General features: G+C 38.2%; 1 protein-coding gene and 1 long non-coding RNA gene across 4 annotated transcripts in view; one reads left to right on the top strand and one right to left on the bottom strand.

Moving 5' to 3' along the window:
- Positions 1–876: 876 nt before the first annotated feature.
- Positions 877–13,494, bottom strand: LOC309510369. The gene is made up of 5 exons (XR_014210333.1): positions 9,741–13,494; positions 6,615–9,644; positions 5,559–6,575; positions 1,603–1,636; positions 877–1,486 (listed from the first exon to the last, which is right to left on the bottom strand). It is a non-coding gene; the product is annotated as an uncharacterized lncRNA (long non-coding RNA).
- grb10a (growth factor receptor-bound protein 10a) overlaps positions 4,622–19,433 on the top strand; it is a 62,996-nt gene continuing 48,184 nt past the window's right edge. Inside the window, exons 1-2 of one of the 3 annotated variants that reach the window (XM_082185098.1) lie at positions 4,658–4,816; positions 18,639–18,752. In XM_082185098.1, coding sequence (XP_082041224.1) covers positions 18,716–18,752 — 37 coding nt within the window. In that variant the 5' untranslated portion in view covers positions 4,658–4,816; positions 18,639–18,715. Of the gene's footprint in view, positions 4,817–18,638; positions 18,753–19,433 lie in introns of all 3 variants that reach the window. The other 2 variants (XM_082185097.1, XM_082185096.1) reach the window with 2 other exon arrangements.

The following is a 19,433-nucleotide window of genomic DNA, read 5'->3' as shown; positions in this document are numbered from 1 at the left end:
GAAACATTTATAATGTAAATAATAATAAAAATAAATAAATATATTACATTATATATTTCTCTATATATGTGTTTATTTTGTGTGTTTATTTTGCATGAGTAAATATATCTGTAATATATTACACATGCAGTACCATATCTGATCACATATACATCTATATATTATGAAGTGTATTACTGTAACGGTCACCAGCTGGAGTGCCCTTGAGAGCCACCAGAGGGCACTCCACATAAGACTATTATCACTCACAAACTACATTTCCCATAACTCACTGCCCGGACTCATCACTTATCACTGATCACATTCACCTGTACCTCATTCACTGATTGCATTCACCTGTGTCTCATCATCCTGTTAGTCTCAGTCTATTTATACCATGTTCATTCATTCACTCACCGCGAAGTCTTGTTTAAGGGTGTTTTTCCACTGGGTTCGTTTGCTGCGGTCCGAACCCGAGTGCGCTAGTTCCCGGCGCCCCCCGCAGCGTTGGTCTGGTTTCACACTCAATTAGTTGTATCGAACCCAGGTGCGTTTGCAGTGATCTTACGTCATCGCAAACGCACACGGAAAACGCATGGAGAATACAACTCGACTGAGCATAGCTGTAATTTGTCTGTTTTTTTGGTGCTATTATGCACAACATAGTGAGAGACAACTACTTTTATGTTCATTACATGGTGTAATTCAGCACATATCCAGGGGACGCCGTGTTTCTGCTGCTCGCAGAAGATTTTTCACTGATGCAACAGTGATACGCATGCGCGGGATACTATACTTCCTGAACAAGCACGCACCCGAGTCCGTGTTGCTTGCACATTAACTACATCCTACTGCCATCTCAACACAGCGGTTCTCATTTTGCGGCTTTATTCTGATGAATCAGCTGACCACCATTCCCACCTTCACCTGTCTCTGCTGTCCATCATGTCCCTCATTGCTGCAGTCATACTGGAATCGGATCATGGAAAGGGACATCGAGGCTTTGCCTGAGTGCACCATCTCCCTCATCACCTCATACAGAGAGCCTGTACAGAACCCTGTGAGACTCGTCTCCACAGCAAACACTCTCGTGAGAGAAGCATAGAGCGAGCCTTTAACATGCTGAAAACAAGCTAGTGCTCTATTTTCTTCATGGCCAGGGGTGAGCCATGCCTTTGTTTCTGAGGTTGTTGCTTGCTGCGCTGTGCTTCACAATCTGAGGCAATAAGGGCAGGTGGAGTGATGGAGGGTCTCATCCATGGCACCATTTCCAGGATTCAACTCTGGTCTCCTCATCCTCAGTGATGATGATATACCAGTCTGCAGAAATTTCAGAATCCTACAAAAATGCACAAAACATACTAAAAAACAGACATGTTAACAGCACAATGTCATTTATTTCTGTACAACAAAATTATCTTTTTATTTTTATTTCAGGTTTTCCTTTTTTCCTCCCATAAATGCCGCCGTCAAACTGCCTTGCATCCTCTGCTCCACCACAAAAGCTCTGCAGCAAATGCACAGAAATCAAGAATCATAAAAGTGCTGAAATTACAATAATTAAAATAAACTACAGTTTAAGATTTAAATAGATTTTTTCATTCATTTCTGTAGTATACTCACTCCACCAGACGGACACACACGTGTTCATCTGTCCCTGTAACATCCAGACAAGGTTCACTTTACCTCTGTGATTCATGAGCTCAATAAACACACATGTTCATCTGTCCCTGTAAAATCTAGATAAGATTCACATTACCTCTGTGATTTATGAGCTCAATTAACATTTACATGTTGAGGTTGAGGCTGATGTGTTAACTCACTTTTTATGCAACATAAATGTTCCTCAATTTATCAACAATACCGATGGACAAATAAAATAGATAACGTAGGCTATGTTTAGTTACTTTATGTGGATTTATTTATCATGTAATATAAGCAATGTTGGCAACAGTAAATTCTCCTTCACAATAGGACACATATATCACTCAGATGTCTATTTCATGTTGTGATATGCTCATCTCATCTGCGATACTTATTTTCCTGTCAGATGTTAATAGACATTTAAAATAAGCGTCTTTAAGATGTATATGGTTTATGTAAATCCAATTAAGAGACGTAAGTGTGCTTACTGGAGCTCCCCTGTTAGCTATACATAATAAAACGTGTTTTTACAGCAAAATCACAAGTACTGTCTAACGTCTTTACACCTTCAACAGTTCAACTGTTTACAGTATTCAACACATGTCGTGGCCTGCTGGGATAGAAAAGTATCGATCAATGAGCTCTTCAGAATCTGGGCTGAAGCAGTAGGCCATCCGGGAACTTCTCGCCTTCTCTTTTATATACTGAAGTTTCGGACATACTACTCCTTTCACGTGTAGGGGAGACCGGGGACAGTTGCAACACTTTTTGCATTTCTCTCAGTTACTCAGAGACTATTTGGACTAGACCAACCAAATTTGTATATATTAAACTTGCATCTGTCTGCTAATTACCCATACCATTTAAAGATGATTATATATGACATATCGTTCACAGTATTTATTTGAATGGAAGAAGTCAGATGTTGCAACTGACCCCGACCCAGGGACGGTTGCAACACAACCCAGGGACGGTTGCAACATGTTCAAAATACCTTAAATTTCTCTCATTAATTTTAGCTTTTTGTCTCAATGAGCATATAATTCTGAAAATATTAACTGTTTTAGGCCTACTATAATATACATAGTACATAGAAATACATAGAAATACATAGTATTATGTATTTCAATAATATTATTGTAGCCTATAATTTATTTATTTAGTCATATTTATCAAATAACAGTTATTGAGTTTTGTTTGTTCATGTAGAACATAGGCCTAAATAGATTCAGTGTGCAGGAGTTACAGATGCTATTCAATCTCTCCATATTTCAGTGTCAGACATGAAGAATTTAACAATTTGCAATGCAACAAACCTTTATTAAACATGCAATTTATAACATGTTGCAACCGTCCCTGACCCTATCAGCCATGACAGAACATCATACGCCTGCTAGACACTCTGACTTTGACACATGCTAACCATGGCACTTAGAAGTCAACAAAACAATAATTCAAACTAAGTAAGTTTTGATTAATTCATACAAAATGTCTGGACAGTATGACAAAAATACATCTCATGAAAAAAATTACTTTCATACCTCCAAAACAAGTTTTGTTCAATAAATGCAGCAGCAGATGTTGAATATGTCTACTGTCTTTTTGGTGGGGGGAGGGTCTAACTGTGCATGTTCAGTATGAGTGTCATCACTCTAGCTTGTTTCTGATTGGAGAAAAATGACATGTTGCAACCATCCCCTGTTGCAACTGTCCCCGGTCTCCCCTACTGTTTTCTCCTACTATATAGTAGGAAAGGAATATTTGGAAGCTCTATTAGTATACGCACATCCGAATCTCGCGAGAATTAGTACGTCACCCACGTAATTCTCGCCTACTCTTTTATGGATACTAAGGATTGGGACATACTTATTCGCTCGCCTACTGCTTTTCCCCTACTAAATAGTAGGGAAGTATGCGGTTTCGGACGCAGCCTCTGAAGTGCACATTCGACGGACATATTGCACACACGGGAGGGGATTTATGAATGGAAGTGAAGCGATGGAACTGACACTAAGTCATGTGACCGTAACATCATGGCAGATGTAGTAGGCTACATCCAACTTTTATTCATACTACCCATATTCATACTGTAGAGCGTACTTTTTTAACGGTTAATTCAAATAGTAACAGCCAGTACGCGATTTTGGATGCAGAGATGATCCATGTTGCTCAACGATATGAACATTGACAGCCAATCAGAATGACTTTAAAGAGCTCAAGCATTTAAAGCAGCAGATGGGATGCAGTGCACGCTTAGAATATACATAATGTTATCTTTTAGTTATCTTTATCATATACCACTCTTGGTGTGAACCTTAAAGTCAGCATGAATATTGTGTGACGTATATAGTGAATTCAGGTTAACTGGGACACCCCAGTCATCCCAATGTCAAAAAGTTTCCCAATTAACCTATTCAAAAACGGCTTATCTAAAAAAAAAATAAAAAAAAAATAATAATAATAATAATTAGGGTGGGACTTAATTGTGATTGGATCCTTGTCATTTGCTATTGTGATCTCATGTGAGTGACAGGTTGTCCCGCCCTCGTGCTGGTAAACACGTCATTAGAAAAGAGATGTCATTGCAAGAGGGAGGGGAAGCTATTTTAATTCAAAATTTTTAGGGTACATGAATTTTACAAAAATAATAATGTGCACTCATAAATGATTTTTAATCAACACAATATTCCATATAATATAAGAATTGTCAATTTTGATTTCATGGTGACTTTAAGTCTTCCGTAAGATGTGCTACATGTTTTTACATTGTACTGGAAGGTTGAAATTCTTCCTGATAGTAAGCTCCTTTTCTTATTTAGAAGATGTGCTATTCCTCATGATGTGCTGCTCATCCTAGCACAGATTAAACAACCAGTCATAGATAATCCTAAAGGTCTACCCCTGAATTTTAGAACAATGGGTTAAAGTAGGCGGGTTGTAATAGGAGGCGTGTCTTGTGCTAAGAGGGGGTGGGGCTGGAAGAGTTCGTCACCCTCGTGTGTTTGAAGCAGTCAGCTGAGCACAACTTGTGCGGACGCGGCTCTAACCTCGTACAACATGCGGGATCACAAGGTTTATGTTTAACTCCGTGCACAGTTTGTCATTCCAACGTGTACAGAAAACAATCCAGTTAAACACCCTTCCTTTAATTCAACTTCTCCGTTCTTTTCCCGTGAAGATTGCCAGTTTGGAGGTGAGTATACCATACTGTTTGGATGGATGTGTTGAGAACATATGGTTTCGTGCTCATGCTATATCTAGAGATATCATATGGGGATATCATTTAGGAACATGAATTTATAGTGTTTTGTATGGAATTTACATTAAAACTTACCCGTCAACAAATGAGTAGCTTACATTGTAATTGGGACGACTTGAAGTAAACTTGCACAGATATAGGTTTTGTGAGTGAAACGGTCTCGAATAGAGTCGGGTCTAATAAACCGGTAAACTTTGCGCAGGCGTGTTTACAAACAACTTCAAGAGTCGATGTATTTTTAGATCGTATTTATAGATTGTATTTATAGATGCACTTCTAGGTCTTGCTGTGAAGTTATCTTTTTTTTTAGGGTTGGGATTTGAGAACCGGATATTTTTTAAAACACATTACCCGAACCGAATGATTGTCATGATGTGATTTTCATGTTTGGTTAACGGTTATCGGACGTGCATTCTTCCGCCGATGCGGATATTGGCCGTTTTAACGCGCAATTTAGCACCGCTACAGCGAAAACATCGCGAAACACCAGGGTAGTCAGTGCGAATGGCTTTCTTTGTAGTGAGATAAAAACATAGAGAGCAACCAATGTAGTCCAGCTCGCCAAATGAATGACTCCTGTGAGGCGGTTCTTTTAGTCAATCAGAAACATTCAAGCACGACTGGGTAACTTCAGTCCTGGAGAGCAACTTTAGCGCCAACACTGATGAAAACTCACCTGTAGGCTAACTTTCAATCCTGAAGACATTGACTAGCTTGTTCATGTGTGTTTGATTAGAGTTGGAGCTAAACTCTGCAGGAGAGTGGCCCTCCAGGACCTTATTGCCCATCTCATATTCACGAACCAATGACTCTCATGAGTTCTTTCTTTCTTTCTTTCTTTCTTTCTTTCTTTCTTTCTTTCTTTCTTTCTTTCTTTCTTTTTATTATTATTAGCGAATCAGCATCATAGGGGCGCCATTGGTGTAGTCAGATTCCAGAGCGAATGACTCCTTATGAGCCGGTTTTTGTACTGATTCAAAAGTGGTTATGAATCGTTTGGTTATTGAATTAATCTGAATATTACTTGCTGAACAGTATACTTTCGTCGGTCTCGTAAAGAAGCGAGAAAAGTTACTGTGTTATTGCGGGGACGTGCGAGAGTGTTAATCACTGACTAGTTGTTATGACCACTTGTAGTTAAAGGTATACTATACATTGATTTTTATTGTAGGCTAATCAGTGCTAGTTTATAATGAATGAATGTAACGTTTCCGGGTTTTAGTATTTTTATGTTTAATGTATCGGGACAATTATTGGATTGCATTTATGCCATAGATAAAAAGTCTATGTAGCACACCTTGAATGATTGCATCACTTTTATTTTGTGTTTTATTTATGTTGAAATCTTACATGATTTTTTGGAAAGTCCTATGATTCCCATTCTAAATTTTGATGCAGAAATTGCACATTTGGTAAAAAAAAAAAAAAAAAGTTTGACTTGTGTTTCTGACTTTTAGATTTGGTTTTAAGATAATAACAGTTCTAATAATCTCATATGAGAGGAGTCTCAGGCTTATGGAAGCTTGTTTTCCACCACAGAATAAAACATTTTAAAAGATAATTGTGACTTTTTATCTCACAATTGCGAGTTTACATTTTGCAATTTGGACTTTTTTCCCCTCATAATTGAAAGATATAAACTCGTTTTATAAACTATTGCATGTTTTAAAGTCAGAATTGCGAGATTTAAACTCTAATGCATGTTATAAAGTCAGAATTGCAAGATATAAACTCTCAATTCTGACTTTTTTTCTCCGAATTGTGAGATAAAACTCACAATTGCGACGAGTTATAAATTCCAATTCTGAGGATGATAAAGTCGCAATTTTTGTCTCGCAGTTGCGATTTTATGTCATGCAATTCTGAGATAATCAGAAATGTGAGATTTCTCTCGCAATTACCTTTTGCGGAAACACTTTTCCTACTTTGGTGGAAACAAGCTTCCATACATGCTTGACGTTGTTCTACAGTCAAAGTCCCTTTAAGAAGCCTGTATATAAAAGTCTTTGCTACAGTGTGCTATTAGACTATCAACTACAACATTATCTTACATTATGGGATTGTGCAAATGTTTGATTTGCATGTGTCACAAATGCAAATGAGCTGTTTTTCATTTCAAACAATTGCTTAAAGATATTGTCCAGAAAAGTTATGTAATATTCTTGTGCGAGAACTCTCTCTTTCTCTCACACGCGCTAACACAAAGGAGGTGTATCTTTTTTCTTTTGTCAAGGAAGGAAGGGAAGTTGTTCGGTGGTTCTCTAACAATAGACTGGCCGAGTGCAGGGGTTGGATTTTAAAAGGCATGTTCAGGCACACATATATGAGTTTGTCATTTTCTCTCTCTCTCTCTCTCTCTCTCTCTCTCTCTCTCTCTCTCTCTCTCTCTCTCTCTCTCTCTCTCTCTCTCTCAACTAGAAATGTGTGGGTTTTATTTGGCAGAGATTCTGCAGAATGAAATGAAGCAAGACGACAACTCCAAATTGCCGCCTCCAGGGCTAGAGAGTTCAATTTAATGTCATTTTAGTTCACAAATTCATATACCTAGTGCTCACTAAGGAGAATCTTGATAACATCAAGCAAGTCAACATATTCTTGTTCAGATGGCACAGATTACCGTACTTCACTTATCCCCATATTTTTGGGCACTAGTTTTGTCTTTAAGCCAAGGTGACATGTTAGTATAGTATATAGTCCTAAAATGTATATAGTTAGGTGTTTGACATATACAGAATCTTAATGTGAAGGTTATTTACACTGACAGTGATTTGCGGCATCAAAACAAGACGTTTTCATCTTTATTGAAAATGTTTGTGGATGAAAGGATAGCAGTTTCCTCCTTTTTCTTCTTTATATCTCTCTTTATCCTTTAGTCTCTCTGATGTTGTCTCCCACCATCCTACTTTATTTGGCTACGTTCCCTCAATCTTTAGCACCAAATGTAAGTGTTCAATTTCATCCTAAAAATAAAACAAATCAGAATGTGCTCTGCAGTCCTGTGAAACAGCAGTTAGCTTGCTAAGAAAAAAAAAAACGATAGATGGAGAGAGAAAAAGTAGTTTATGCACTATTATTAGCATTGGCCACAAAGAGTCTTGAGGGGGAAAGAGAGAATAAGCAAAAGTGCAAAGGTTTAGAAAGGGAGAGTAGTTTTACATGTGCTCTTAATTTAACCGTTGGTGACTGATCCAGACCCATTGTGTTTGTTTTGGTCAGAGTTGCTGAAGTCTATACAAAAGTGGTTTCGGTCAATCCAAAGCCGGTTTATTTAGAGCAAGGGTGCACTAAAACTACACATGGACTGTCATCCAACCCATCAAACTCCACTGGCTCGCATGGACAGTTAGTGGGAACTCGTGTCGGTTTGCATTGCGCTTCAGTCTGTCTCCAGTCTGATTTTTCTTTTTCTCGCTAGCTCTTTTGTTTGTGTGTGGTCACACGGGTGGTCCATGTTAGAAAGATTCTGACCTGATTTTGGTGTCTTGGAACACACACATACCCAGCTGCCTTCGATGGGCCGCCACTCCGTCACAGGGCAGTAGCTCTTTTGATCCCCCCACCGTACCATTGCTGGCTTCCAAAGCCTAAAGATCTTCCACGCAAGCCAATACGACACAATGCACTGCTCTAACTTTTTCCCATTCACATCCAAAGCTTAACCTTTTTTGTTTAACTTCCATTTTTTTTTATCAATTCCTGTTGACCTTTAACCCAAATCACCTTATTAGGCAGGATTACTATTATAAATGTAGAAAACAATTAAATATCCAGTTTACAACAATGTATATTTAGTATTGGTCAATACAGATAAAAAAAAATGCCATATATCGGCCAATAACAAACATAGCTTGATGTGTTAAATGTGTCTTGTCTTCAGGCAACATTCCTTCAAGGTTTTGGGTGGAGTGAGAGACACTTCGAAGTCTTGGAAGGTTCAAGACATTTCTGTCTGTCAGACTAAACTATAAGAGGTTGTATTGGTGTTTTTACTTGGATATGGTTTAAGGACTTCAGAGAGTGGCCGTAGTCTCTCAGAAATTAGTGATGTATCGATGTATGAAATGAATTTTTTTACGAAACACTAAAGCGGATATTAACTTATTTAGTCAAGAAATGAAAATAAACTATCTGTAAATAAATTCTTATAATTGAACTCGATATTTCAGCCTATCAAATTTTACGTGGTTCTACTCTATAGCATAATTTTTGGTCACAGTGAAGTGCGTCTACACTGCTGATATGTTTACCTGTTGTACCTTATCCACGTTTTGTACATGAAATACAAAATGCATCATCAGAGAAGTGCAAATTAAATACTTTTTTTCAGTCAACATATTTGGCTCTCCAAAACTATTTCGGCCAAAAATTATGTTTTATTGCTGTTTTTGACCAAAAATTTATTTGATCTGTTAGTAGCAACCAGTACAGTTTTATTATGCAATTTTGGTTAAGAATGTACGATAGATTACCCTTATGGCTGGGCGATATGACAATATATAGTGTGGCGATGATAATAAGTGTCTATCGTTAGAGATTTTACTATATTGTTTATATTTAAATATATCCTTGTATCCCAGTACTACTTTGAGTCTTTGGAGTGATGAAACGCATATGAAGAGCAAAATAAAGAGCAGGACATGCATGATGTTAAAAAGAGTTAATTGCAATAAGCCATGAAAAAACAACTCATATTGACTGACACACACACACCCAGTGTGTTTCGTGTGTGCAGAATACAGCCTCTCTCAGACGGCATGCGATACTGAATTCAGTTCTTTTTCGCACGTAAAATAAAAAAAAATCACAATTTTTATGGAGTTTTCATGTAGACATACTGATTTCTTAAGTTAAAGTAAACCGCAAAAACCTGATGTGTGTCAGTATATTAGATCTGTGCATTCTGTTTTAATGTGCATGGAAATAGCCTAATATACTTACTGCTGTCTGTCATCAATGTTAGTCAAACAACAAAAGACAAAGAGAGAACCACTCTTGACGGAATAATTTTTGTAGGCCTATAAGAATAACGTTTACATTTAATTCACACAGTGGAATCTTATTTTTGCATGTAATTATTCCGATTTTTACATTGATTATACATTTGATAAACTTTAATTTGCTCTGTTGTATTTGTTCTATTGTTTGTAATTTGCTACGTTGGGTACTTTTACATGACAACCATATGCTTAAAACGGAGAAGTTTTTCCTTTGAGTTTTCCACGTACATATGACACCATTGTCAAAACGATCCCCATTCAAACAGATCCGCTGTATTCTGCTGCCAGGCCATTAGATGGCGATGAAACACTATAGATTGAACACGTAATAATACGCATGTGCATGTCGTCATCGTCTTCAGAGATTCGCGTTTTTGTTGTTTACACGGAGATCGTTTTCAAAAACTTTGTGTAAACGAACAGCCAAAACGCTTTGACGTTTTTAGTTGAAAACGGTGTTGTGTAAAAAGCCCCTTAGTTCCTATTTTTAATGACAAAAAATAACTATATTGTCGGGAAATAAATTATCTTCTATTGTGAAATAAGATTTTGGTCATATCGCCCACACCTAATTTCCTTTAAAAAGACGAGAATAATTAAATAACACTTTTAAATATAATATATTTAGCGAATATCCATTTTGTCTTACTACTAATATCTTTGCTTTGAAATTCACCTGTAGCCTTTAACCTGTACCTGTAGCATATTTTAGTCTTAGTGTTTTATTTTTAATTTATTTAGATTAAATAAATCTAAATAAAGTTACTGGCTAAGAGTCCAACTGGTCTATTACTCATTGGACTTTACATAACAGACAGATACACTACTGTGAGGGCTAAAAGACTTGCATGTTTCTTTCTAAGGCATTATCAGCCACATGGATATTGAAGTCACCGAATTCTACACATATGTACCATTTTTCACGCCATCCCATTGATTAGCCCAGTTGTAACCCTGTACAACTACGATGTAAAGAGGAGATGGATGAGGCATCCTGGCATTTCCCAGCATACGTTACAGCACTTGTTTGCATTTAGAATAGCCAAAGTTGCTGTAGACATGAAGCTCAGATCTTGGTTTTTTTTTTGGATCCATTTGACCTGGTTGACATTGCGAAGGGCAATATTCATAATGCCTGTCCTTTCTCTACAGGATTTCCCAACCAATGTAGATGGTGGTGGGTGACTCTTGATGTAAGAAAAGAAAGTAGGTTTCAGACTGACTGGTTTTCTTGTTCTCCTAATTGAGCAGTCCAGAAAGAATGGTGCAACTCTTCTCTATTATAAAGGAAAGAGGGCCACTTGACCTGTGTTTATGTGCATACTCTAGGGAGGCAGAGGACGGGATACTCTAGGCCTTGAAATTCCTCAGAAAACATGAGAGGCGATGGTGGGATACATTCACCCGGCCTCTTAATTTGCCTCTCTGATAAGACCGTGGCACATAAAGCATTTCACCCATCTCTAAACAATGAAATTCCCCCATAACAGCTTTGTGTATATTTCTCATTATCGAGTCTGGTTGTGCTTTGCTCTAAACACAGCGGTTCTTGTTGGTTCTTGTGCAGAGCTGTACCCAAAACACTGGTGGACCATATCGGTATGTGGCAGCTTTATATAGTGTCTGATATCTTGACAATAACAGGTTGGGTTACGTAACTGAAACAATAGAGCCTCTGTCAATCAGCACTCAGAACTATGGGAGGTGAAGATAAATGAACTGGAGCCATTTGAACTTGGAAAGTCATTTTTTGTTTTTTTTTGCAATGGATTTCAACATCAAGTTTAGGCCTCTGTCTCTTTTCATTCTTCCAATCACCAGATGATGCAGAGAATGAACCTTTGTGAACTTAAAAAAGCACAGAGGCAGTTATGGAAAGTCAATTTGTCATGCATCTGGATTTCACTCAAGCTTTAAAACCTCAACCATGGCGATTTCACAAGTTTCATCAGTATTTGCTGTTAAAAATGACTTCATTATTGTTGTGGTTTTCAGATTATGAAATTAGGTTTAGTGTCCAGAAGTTTTAAATGCAGGCAAGTCATTGGAAAACCTTTGTGTCTTTAAATTCATCCCCTATAATGAGGGGGGGCCACTACTACAGCCAAACACATTCAAATCATCTTTGAATTGTGTCTACCACCGTTTTTTGCATCCCACCATAAGTGTTATAATAAGATGTTTAATAGTCTGCTTTGAACGCAAGAACTGCGTAATTTGCCTAATAAGCCCAGTTTTATGGGCTTCCTCAAGATTAGCCAACTAGTCTTTTCAGGGCAACCTACTAGTCATTTTTTATTATTTTTTTTACTTGATTTTCATGTACCTGATTGAACTTTGCTGGCCTAATAGAGACAACCTAAGAGTGTGGTCTCAATCATCAGCCAGCGTCTCTGTGTGAATGTGCGTGGTGAATGTTTGTCGCTTTTCTTCTCTGTCAGTATAATGAGCTTGGCCATTGATGCGTAGCGGGCCAGAACGGTCTTTCAATGCTGTTAATTTGAGGTTTCGGTGCCGTGATCATGCTGTTCAGCTGCTCCAGAGTTGAGCCTTGAGTCCAGCTTTCAGCACCACATGTTTGGGCTTACTGCTCCTCAGTTTGGACTTTCATTCAATGCTAAAGTACCCTGTCAAAAAGTGCTTCTGTGCTTCCAATCATGTTGGATCAATAGATCCGGGATTGAAATCCAAACACCATTTCACTCTTTCTCCAGATCTTTCTTTCATTTTTTTCCAAACCATTTTCTTCCTGCTTCAGTTCCCATCTCTGTCTCTCTCCAGATAAGATTGAAATGGTGAAGTGCTATTTTAAGTAGTAGATTCTGTCATGTAGTATGCTGTGTCAAACAAGCTGGCTGTCAAAGTGCTACAGCAGACTAAGTATTACAGTCTCTCACAAACTGCCCATATCCTTATCAGCAGCAGCATATTAAGTTTTACCACATACCACATGATTAGATCTATAGTAATATAAAGTGGTCAACCGTTATATAGCCAAGGCCGAAATACAGCATTTTTTAACTATCTGCATCGGCCGATACGTTTTTCTGTTTGGCTGATGTGTCAGAAGGGGGACTTTTATTTTGACAGCGCTAAGAACGCTAGGACCTGAGCACACAGTGCTTTCATTCTCTGTCTTCATTAGTTTACGGTCTTTATTTAACAGTTCTGTCTAATACTTCCTTAGATAGAACTATTAAACAAAAAAGTATTATAGCCTTTGCTTTTCTGTTATTAGTAACAGAATGTTTGTCACCTTAAAGTCCCTTTCTCATCTACCATCAGCATTCAGCAAAAGCACATTTATATAATTTAAACAAGTCTTTGAATATCTAATAAACAATTAATTTCGCAAACCTTTCAGGCTTTGTCGAATCCAGCTGTGAGATCTTCTGAAGTGTGCCTGCATGAATGTGTGTACTTTGTGCGTAACGGTCGGTCCGTGCAAATTGAGGTGTTAGTGAGACCAGCAGGGGTTGCTCACTCTGTGTGGGTCCTAACGCCCCACTATAGTGATGGGGACACTATACTGTCAAAGCACCGTCCTTCGGATGAGACGTTAAACCGAGGTCTTGACATAAAAAAATCCCAGGATGTTCTTTAAAAAGAGTAAGGGTTTAATATAAATTGTCTCTGGTTTAACCCCAGCATCCTGGCCAAATTTGCCCATCGGCTTCTATCCATCATCGTGGCCTCCTAATCATCCCCTTGTACTGATTGGCTTCATCACACTGTCTCCTCTCCACCAATGAGGTGGTGTGTGGTGGTGGGCGTTCTGGCGCAATATGGCTGCCGTCGCATCATCCAGGCGGATGCTGCACATTAATGGTGGTTGAGGAGATTCAATTCACATTTATGTATAGCTCTGCTCTTTTCACAACACACATCATTTCAAAGCAGCTTTACAGAAAATGCATGTCTAGATTACAATTTATTGTGATCTGTTTTCAGTGGTGACTGTGTCCAAGTAATGTATTTCAGCAATGCACAACAAATCACGCAGTTAGCTAACAATGTATAATTTAAGGCAGAACAAATTTGCTCATTAAAGTAATTACTATGAGTTGTCAACATAATGATTACAATATATAGAAATCTAGAATTGGAACATGTTGATTCAGAGTTTGTGTCATGTGAAGTCCTTGCAGGAGTTGGAAACATCTCTTTACAGGTGTTGGGTCATCTGAAGTCTTCGTAAGAGTATGGATCCAAATCGGAACTGACATACTCTAGGTATCTCGAGATGGGCGTCAAGATAATAATGTGCATTTGATCTGATATAACTGGAGTACAAGCTTATGAGATGCATTAAATGCTTGGCTAAAGAGATGCGTCTTTAATTTAAACTGGGAGAGTGAGTCTGAGCCCCGAACATTATTAGGAAGGCTATTCCAGACTTTAGTGGATTCTTTAGTGGACTTCGATATCCTAGGTACTGCCAGAAGCCCAGAGTTTTGTGATCTTAAAGAGCATGATGGATTGTAGGGTTAAAGAAGGTCCAGTACTTTGTAATCGATATGGAACGTAATGGGTAACCAGTGTAGAGATGATAGGGCTGGGCGATAAAACGATAACGATATGTATCGCGATAGACACGTAATCAATATCAATAAAAAATGCGTTCGATAAAACGTTCGATAATTATTTATTTATTTTTTTCGTTGGAAGAAACCAGCAAAGCAAGTTTGATTGCATGAACAAAGGCACTCACTCTCTAGTAACTAGATAAAACAGAAAAAGTCAGCTCGCCTGACTTAAAGTCTGACCGTAGTCAGACCAATGTCGTCTGCAGATTATGCAAGACCGTCGTCAGTTTTTCTGTTATTCGCGTGCTTATGCGCTGTTCTAGCTAGTTTCTCAGCGCATACATGTGAAGCTCACATGCACTAAAAGCCTGTCTACCAGCGCCTGAATACTAAGTTATCTTTCGAGTCTTATTTTGCTAATACTGTTATACACACAAGGTTTACATAAACTAGTCGGATATGTCTAAAGTGAAAGCAAACTTGAGAAAATTGAGAGAAAATCTGCTTGTCAAATGCGTGTATAATAGACGCGTCGCGCGCAGCTCTTAAAGAGACAGTAGTAATAGTAAACACGCTGCCGCTTGTCCTTAAAGGGATAGTTCACCCAAAAATAAAAATTATCTCATTATTTACGCACTCTAATGTTGTTCCAAACCTGTATTAATTGCCTTCTAATATTTTCTAATATTAATATTTTGAAGAATGTGGGTATCCAAACAGTAGCTGGTCCCCATTGACTTCCATAGGAGGAAAAATATACTATGGAAGTCACTGGGGTACATCAACTGTTTGGTTACCCACATTCTTCCAAATAACTTTTATTTTCAACAGAAGAAAGAAACTTATTCGAGTTTAAAACAACGTGAGAGAGTAAATTATGAAAATTAGAATTTTTAGGAGAACTATCCCTTTAATGTTAATAAAACAACAAAATGTAAAGAGAAAATCACTCACTGCTCTTGACTAATAACTTTATTAATAGCTTTAATAAGTATCAATGTATAATTTATAGAAAATAGAAAGAAATAGATTTATATAATTTATAGAAAGAAATCGTAATATTATATTTTTGCCATATCGCCCACCCCTTTATAAAGCATTTCTTACGTATTCTTTAATTTTGCACCTTAATGTTAAGAGATAATTGTTAAGTGTTCATTGTGATTTTAGACTTTTGAGTTTTCCATGGTCGTGTTGACATTTCTGCCTTTTTAACTGATGTGATTATAATCAGAGGTAGGTTAAATTTAAAATAAAAAATCTTTAAATGTAATATATTTGTCTCCTGGACTGGTCCTTATTTTAAATATGTTTTAAAAAAATTCAATAATTATCGATATCGACCGATATGAAACACTTATATCGTGATACAGTTTTCAGCCATATCGCCCAGCCCTAAGAGATGATAACATTGGTGTTATATGGTTGTATTTTCTTGACCTGGTAAGAACTCTAGGAGCTGCATTTTGGACTAATAGTAGCATGCTTATTGAGGATGCAGGACAACCAGCTAGTAATGTATTACAGTAATCCAGTCTAGAGGTCATGAATGCTTGAACTAACTTTTTTGCATCAGAGACCAATTCCCCCCTTCCATATGTAAAGCGCTTTGAGTACCCAGAAAAGTGCTATATAAATGTAACAAATGATTGAATGCAAAACAGCTGTCACAGATGCATGATTGACAAACTTTAAACCCTTGATTTCAATTCAAACTATGCTTTGCTATATCCATTTGGCCACTGTCATATTCATGTCATTTTCATTGTGTGCTGTATGTAAAATGAGTATTACCTTGTATTTATAAAAAATAAAAAATAAAGATTCACTCTGGTTCCAGTGTTTAATGTATAAAAAAATCTTTATTTGTGAAAAATACTATAGTAGGTTTACTGAATCAAGAAATTGCCATCCTAACTATAAGCCTGCTTATTTTACAGATACATTTTTTTTATCAAGTTGATTTTTTTTCATTTAAAGGGATGGTTCGGAGTAAAATCACCCTAGGGTCCTTTGCACCATGACCTCGAGCCAAACACAGTGCAGTGCAGTGCAGGCGCTAATGGAACCTAGGCTGCATCTCGTAAATTACCCCACTAATAATGCCCGGAATGGTACCAAACTTTCTACAGACATACAAATAGGTTCTGTACTCATAAAACAAGGCATTGGAGAGTTTTTAAGTACATCAGGAGTTTATTTAAATAACACTTGCCTGATGGCCAATGCTACCGCTAACCCGCACGTCGAGGTCACTTCAGTGATTTGGGAAAAGCCCGTACAAGTCCTGGCAGAAAGCGATGCATAAGGATGTAGTGTAACGACGCCCAGTTCCAGGAATTCACTAATATTTTGTTGGTAGTACCAGTTTGCAACAATTATTAGTTAAAACTAATTTGTCAACACTTCGGAATTTTTTTTATAAAAAATGTTGGATATACTGGCTTTCTGCCAGGACTTTTATGTGCTTTCCCCTAATCACTGAAGTGACCTCGACGTGCGGGTTAGCGGTAGCATTAGCCATCAGGGAAGTGTTATTTAAATAAACTTCTGATGTACTTACAAACTTTCCAATGTCTTGTTTTATGAGTATATAACCTATCTGTACTACTGTAGAAGTTTGGCTCGAGGTCATGGTGCAAAGGACCCTAGGTTGATTTTACTCTGAACCATCCCTTTAATTAATTTCTTTTAATTATTAATTATTTGTAATTTAGTGAATATTAAATGTGCTCTAAGCGATGTTGGGTGACGTCACTTCTTGTTGATGTTCGAAGTATTGTCAAACAAAACGGAGGCTAGCTCGACCCTCCTTCCTCCTCATCCCGTCCCCTCCCCCTCCCTTCCGTGCTTCCTGAAACTGCCATGAACCATTTCGAAAAAACAAACTGGATTTACCCACCTGTCCAGCAAAAACAGAGCCACATGAATGTCGGATTGGAAGCCCTTTTGCCGGCGGAGTTTTCGCCACCTTTTGAACCCTTTTCCGATGTAAATTCAGGACTTCGTGTTCCTCCTCCTTTTCCCTATTCTTTGTTATTTGTTCATCAGAACGTCGTCTCTTTGGTCGTGTGTCGGCCTTATCAAAATTCAAGAGAATATACAATTTTAACGTTAGTCGTTGTTTGGACATCTCTCCTCTAGTTAACTTCTCTCTTCATGCTTCTCTCTCCTCCACTCCCCACACACTCCCCTTCATGTGCACGCGCACTAACCCCACAAATCATTCTTGTCGGTTATTGGCTGGAACACTGTTTGTTATGTTTCGTGGTCCAGGCTGGGCCAGTTTGTTTTTCCTTGCCGTTTGTGGAACCTGGGCTGTCTACAGAGGCCGTGTTTTTTTTACAGTGTGTTCAGGGGACAGGCAGCTAGCGGATAGTGAGGAGATGTTTGCTGTATGTGACAAAAAAATGTTGGGCCTAAAAAACACGTGACATCACTTAGAGCACCTTTAAGTAAAATAAATATGAACTTAATTTCATCAGTTGTAATGCATGTGTTTTTAAATCTTTAAATTTGTGATTTAGATGCATATATTGGCCACCCTTCTCTCTAAGATATCGGTATTGGCCATCAAAAAAAAAACAATATTGGTCGACCACTACTATTAGGTGCCTTGCGGGAGCATAGGAACGAGTTGAAAAGCAAATTTTGTGCAGTTTTATTGCTTCCATTAGAGCACAAAAAATATCTTTGGATCATGCTGAATAACATGATCATCTGGTTTTACAGAAACTTGTGGAGTTCTGTTTGAGATTTGCTGTCATTAACATTAAAGAAGACATACCAAATACTAAGAATTAATGAGGTTTATATAATTTATATATTTACATGTGTATTTATTGAAAGGGGAATCTTTGCCTTTATGCAATTTTTGGTAAGTCTTATTTTATGTCCTGCTTTAAATTATATTAGGCAACATTCTTATTCAGAAAGTACACTAACAGACATTTTTAAGAAGGTTTCTCCTGACATCAAATCATTCACTCAACTGAGTTGTTCATTAATGGCTCACTGATTCAGTTTCCAGTAAATGAAATTTTTCTTTACAACTTGAACTTGAATGTTCTTAACTTGTGCTAAAAAACTCCACTGATTTGTGAATGAACACAACACCCTTTTTAACATAAATGTTGCAAAGTGGTTGTCACTGTTTTTATTTTTAGTGCTGATCCCAACTGAGATTCAAAATATTTTCGATATGAACCAATTCTCTCTCTGTCTTTCTCTCAGGCTGTTGCGCAGGGAATTTGGAGGTGCATGTGACGGCTCACATCACTTGCGGCGATTGTGATCATGGCCTTAGCTGGATGCCCAGACTACTTCCTCCACCATCCAAACTACCAGGTATACCCTAGTGTAGTTGTAGTGCTCTGGAGTCTACAGAGCTTTCAAGTTCAGCAGGGCACTGTGTCAGTGTTTCTTGACCGTGCTGTAATATCTCTTCAAGCAGAATATGCATGTAAAACCCGAATGCTCACACGCACATGCACAAATCCTCCTGAACCAGCATAGAGGGACTCATCTATTCAGCGCAGCGGTTCCCAAGGGTTCTGTGGCATGTCCGCATGCCTTTCGTCGCCATGGCGTTGCCATGGTGCCACACAGCTGACATGCTGACATGCAAAGTGTTGCTATTTATACCAGGGCTGCACAGTCAGGCCTCTCTCTATATTTGACTCTCCTTATCTTCTGCACTCCTTATGTTCCTTATCTAACATTATAAAATACCCATCCCTTCCACAAACTATTTCTTTCTCAGACCCTCCCCCCCTTTTTCCTGCCCCACCCCCACCCAGGTCTCCTATAAAGTGGCTGGTGCTTGTGAACCTGGCAGAGCATCAGTGTATACAGTGAAGGCAGGGGTGCGGGCTGCCCTCACTGCAGGGGGTTTCTCAGAGCCACAGGCACCTGGCCCGAATCTTCCCTAGCACGGGGACAACGCAGCCCAAATATTCACTTTAAGCAAACACAACCCAGGCACCCTGGCTTGCACTGTGCTCCTGGTTTTTGTCTTTTAAATGAAAG

The sequence above is a fragment of the Leuciscus leuciscus genome (genome assembly GCF_965113295.1).
Source record: "Leuciscus leuciscus genome assembly, chromosome: 12".
Lineage (NCBI taxonomy): Eukaryota > Metazoa > Chordata > Actinopteri > Cypriniformes > Leuciscidae > Leuciscus > Leuciscus leuciscus.
Note: the sequence above shows the minus strand (reverse complement) of the source record. Positions and strands in the feature narration are given on the sequence as shown.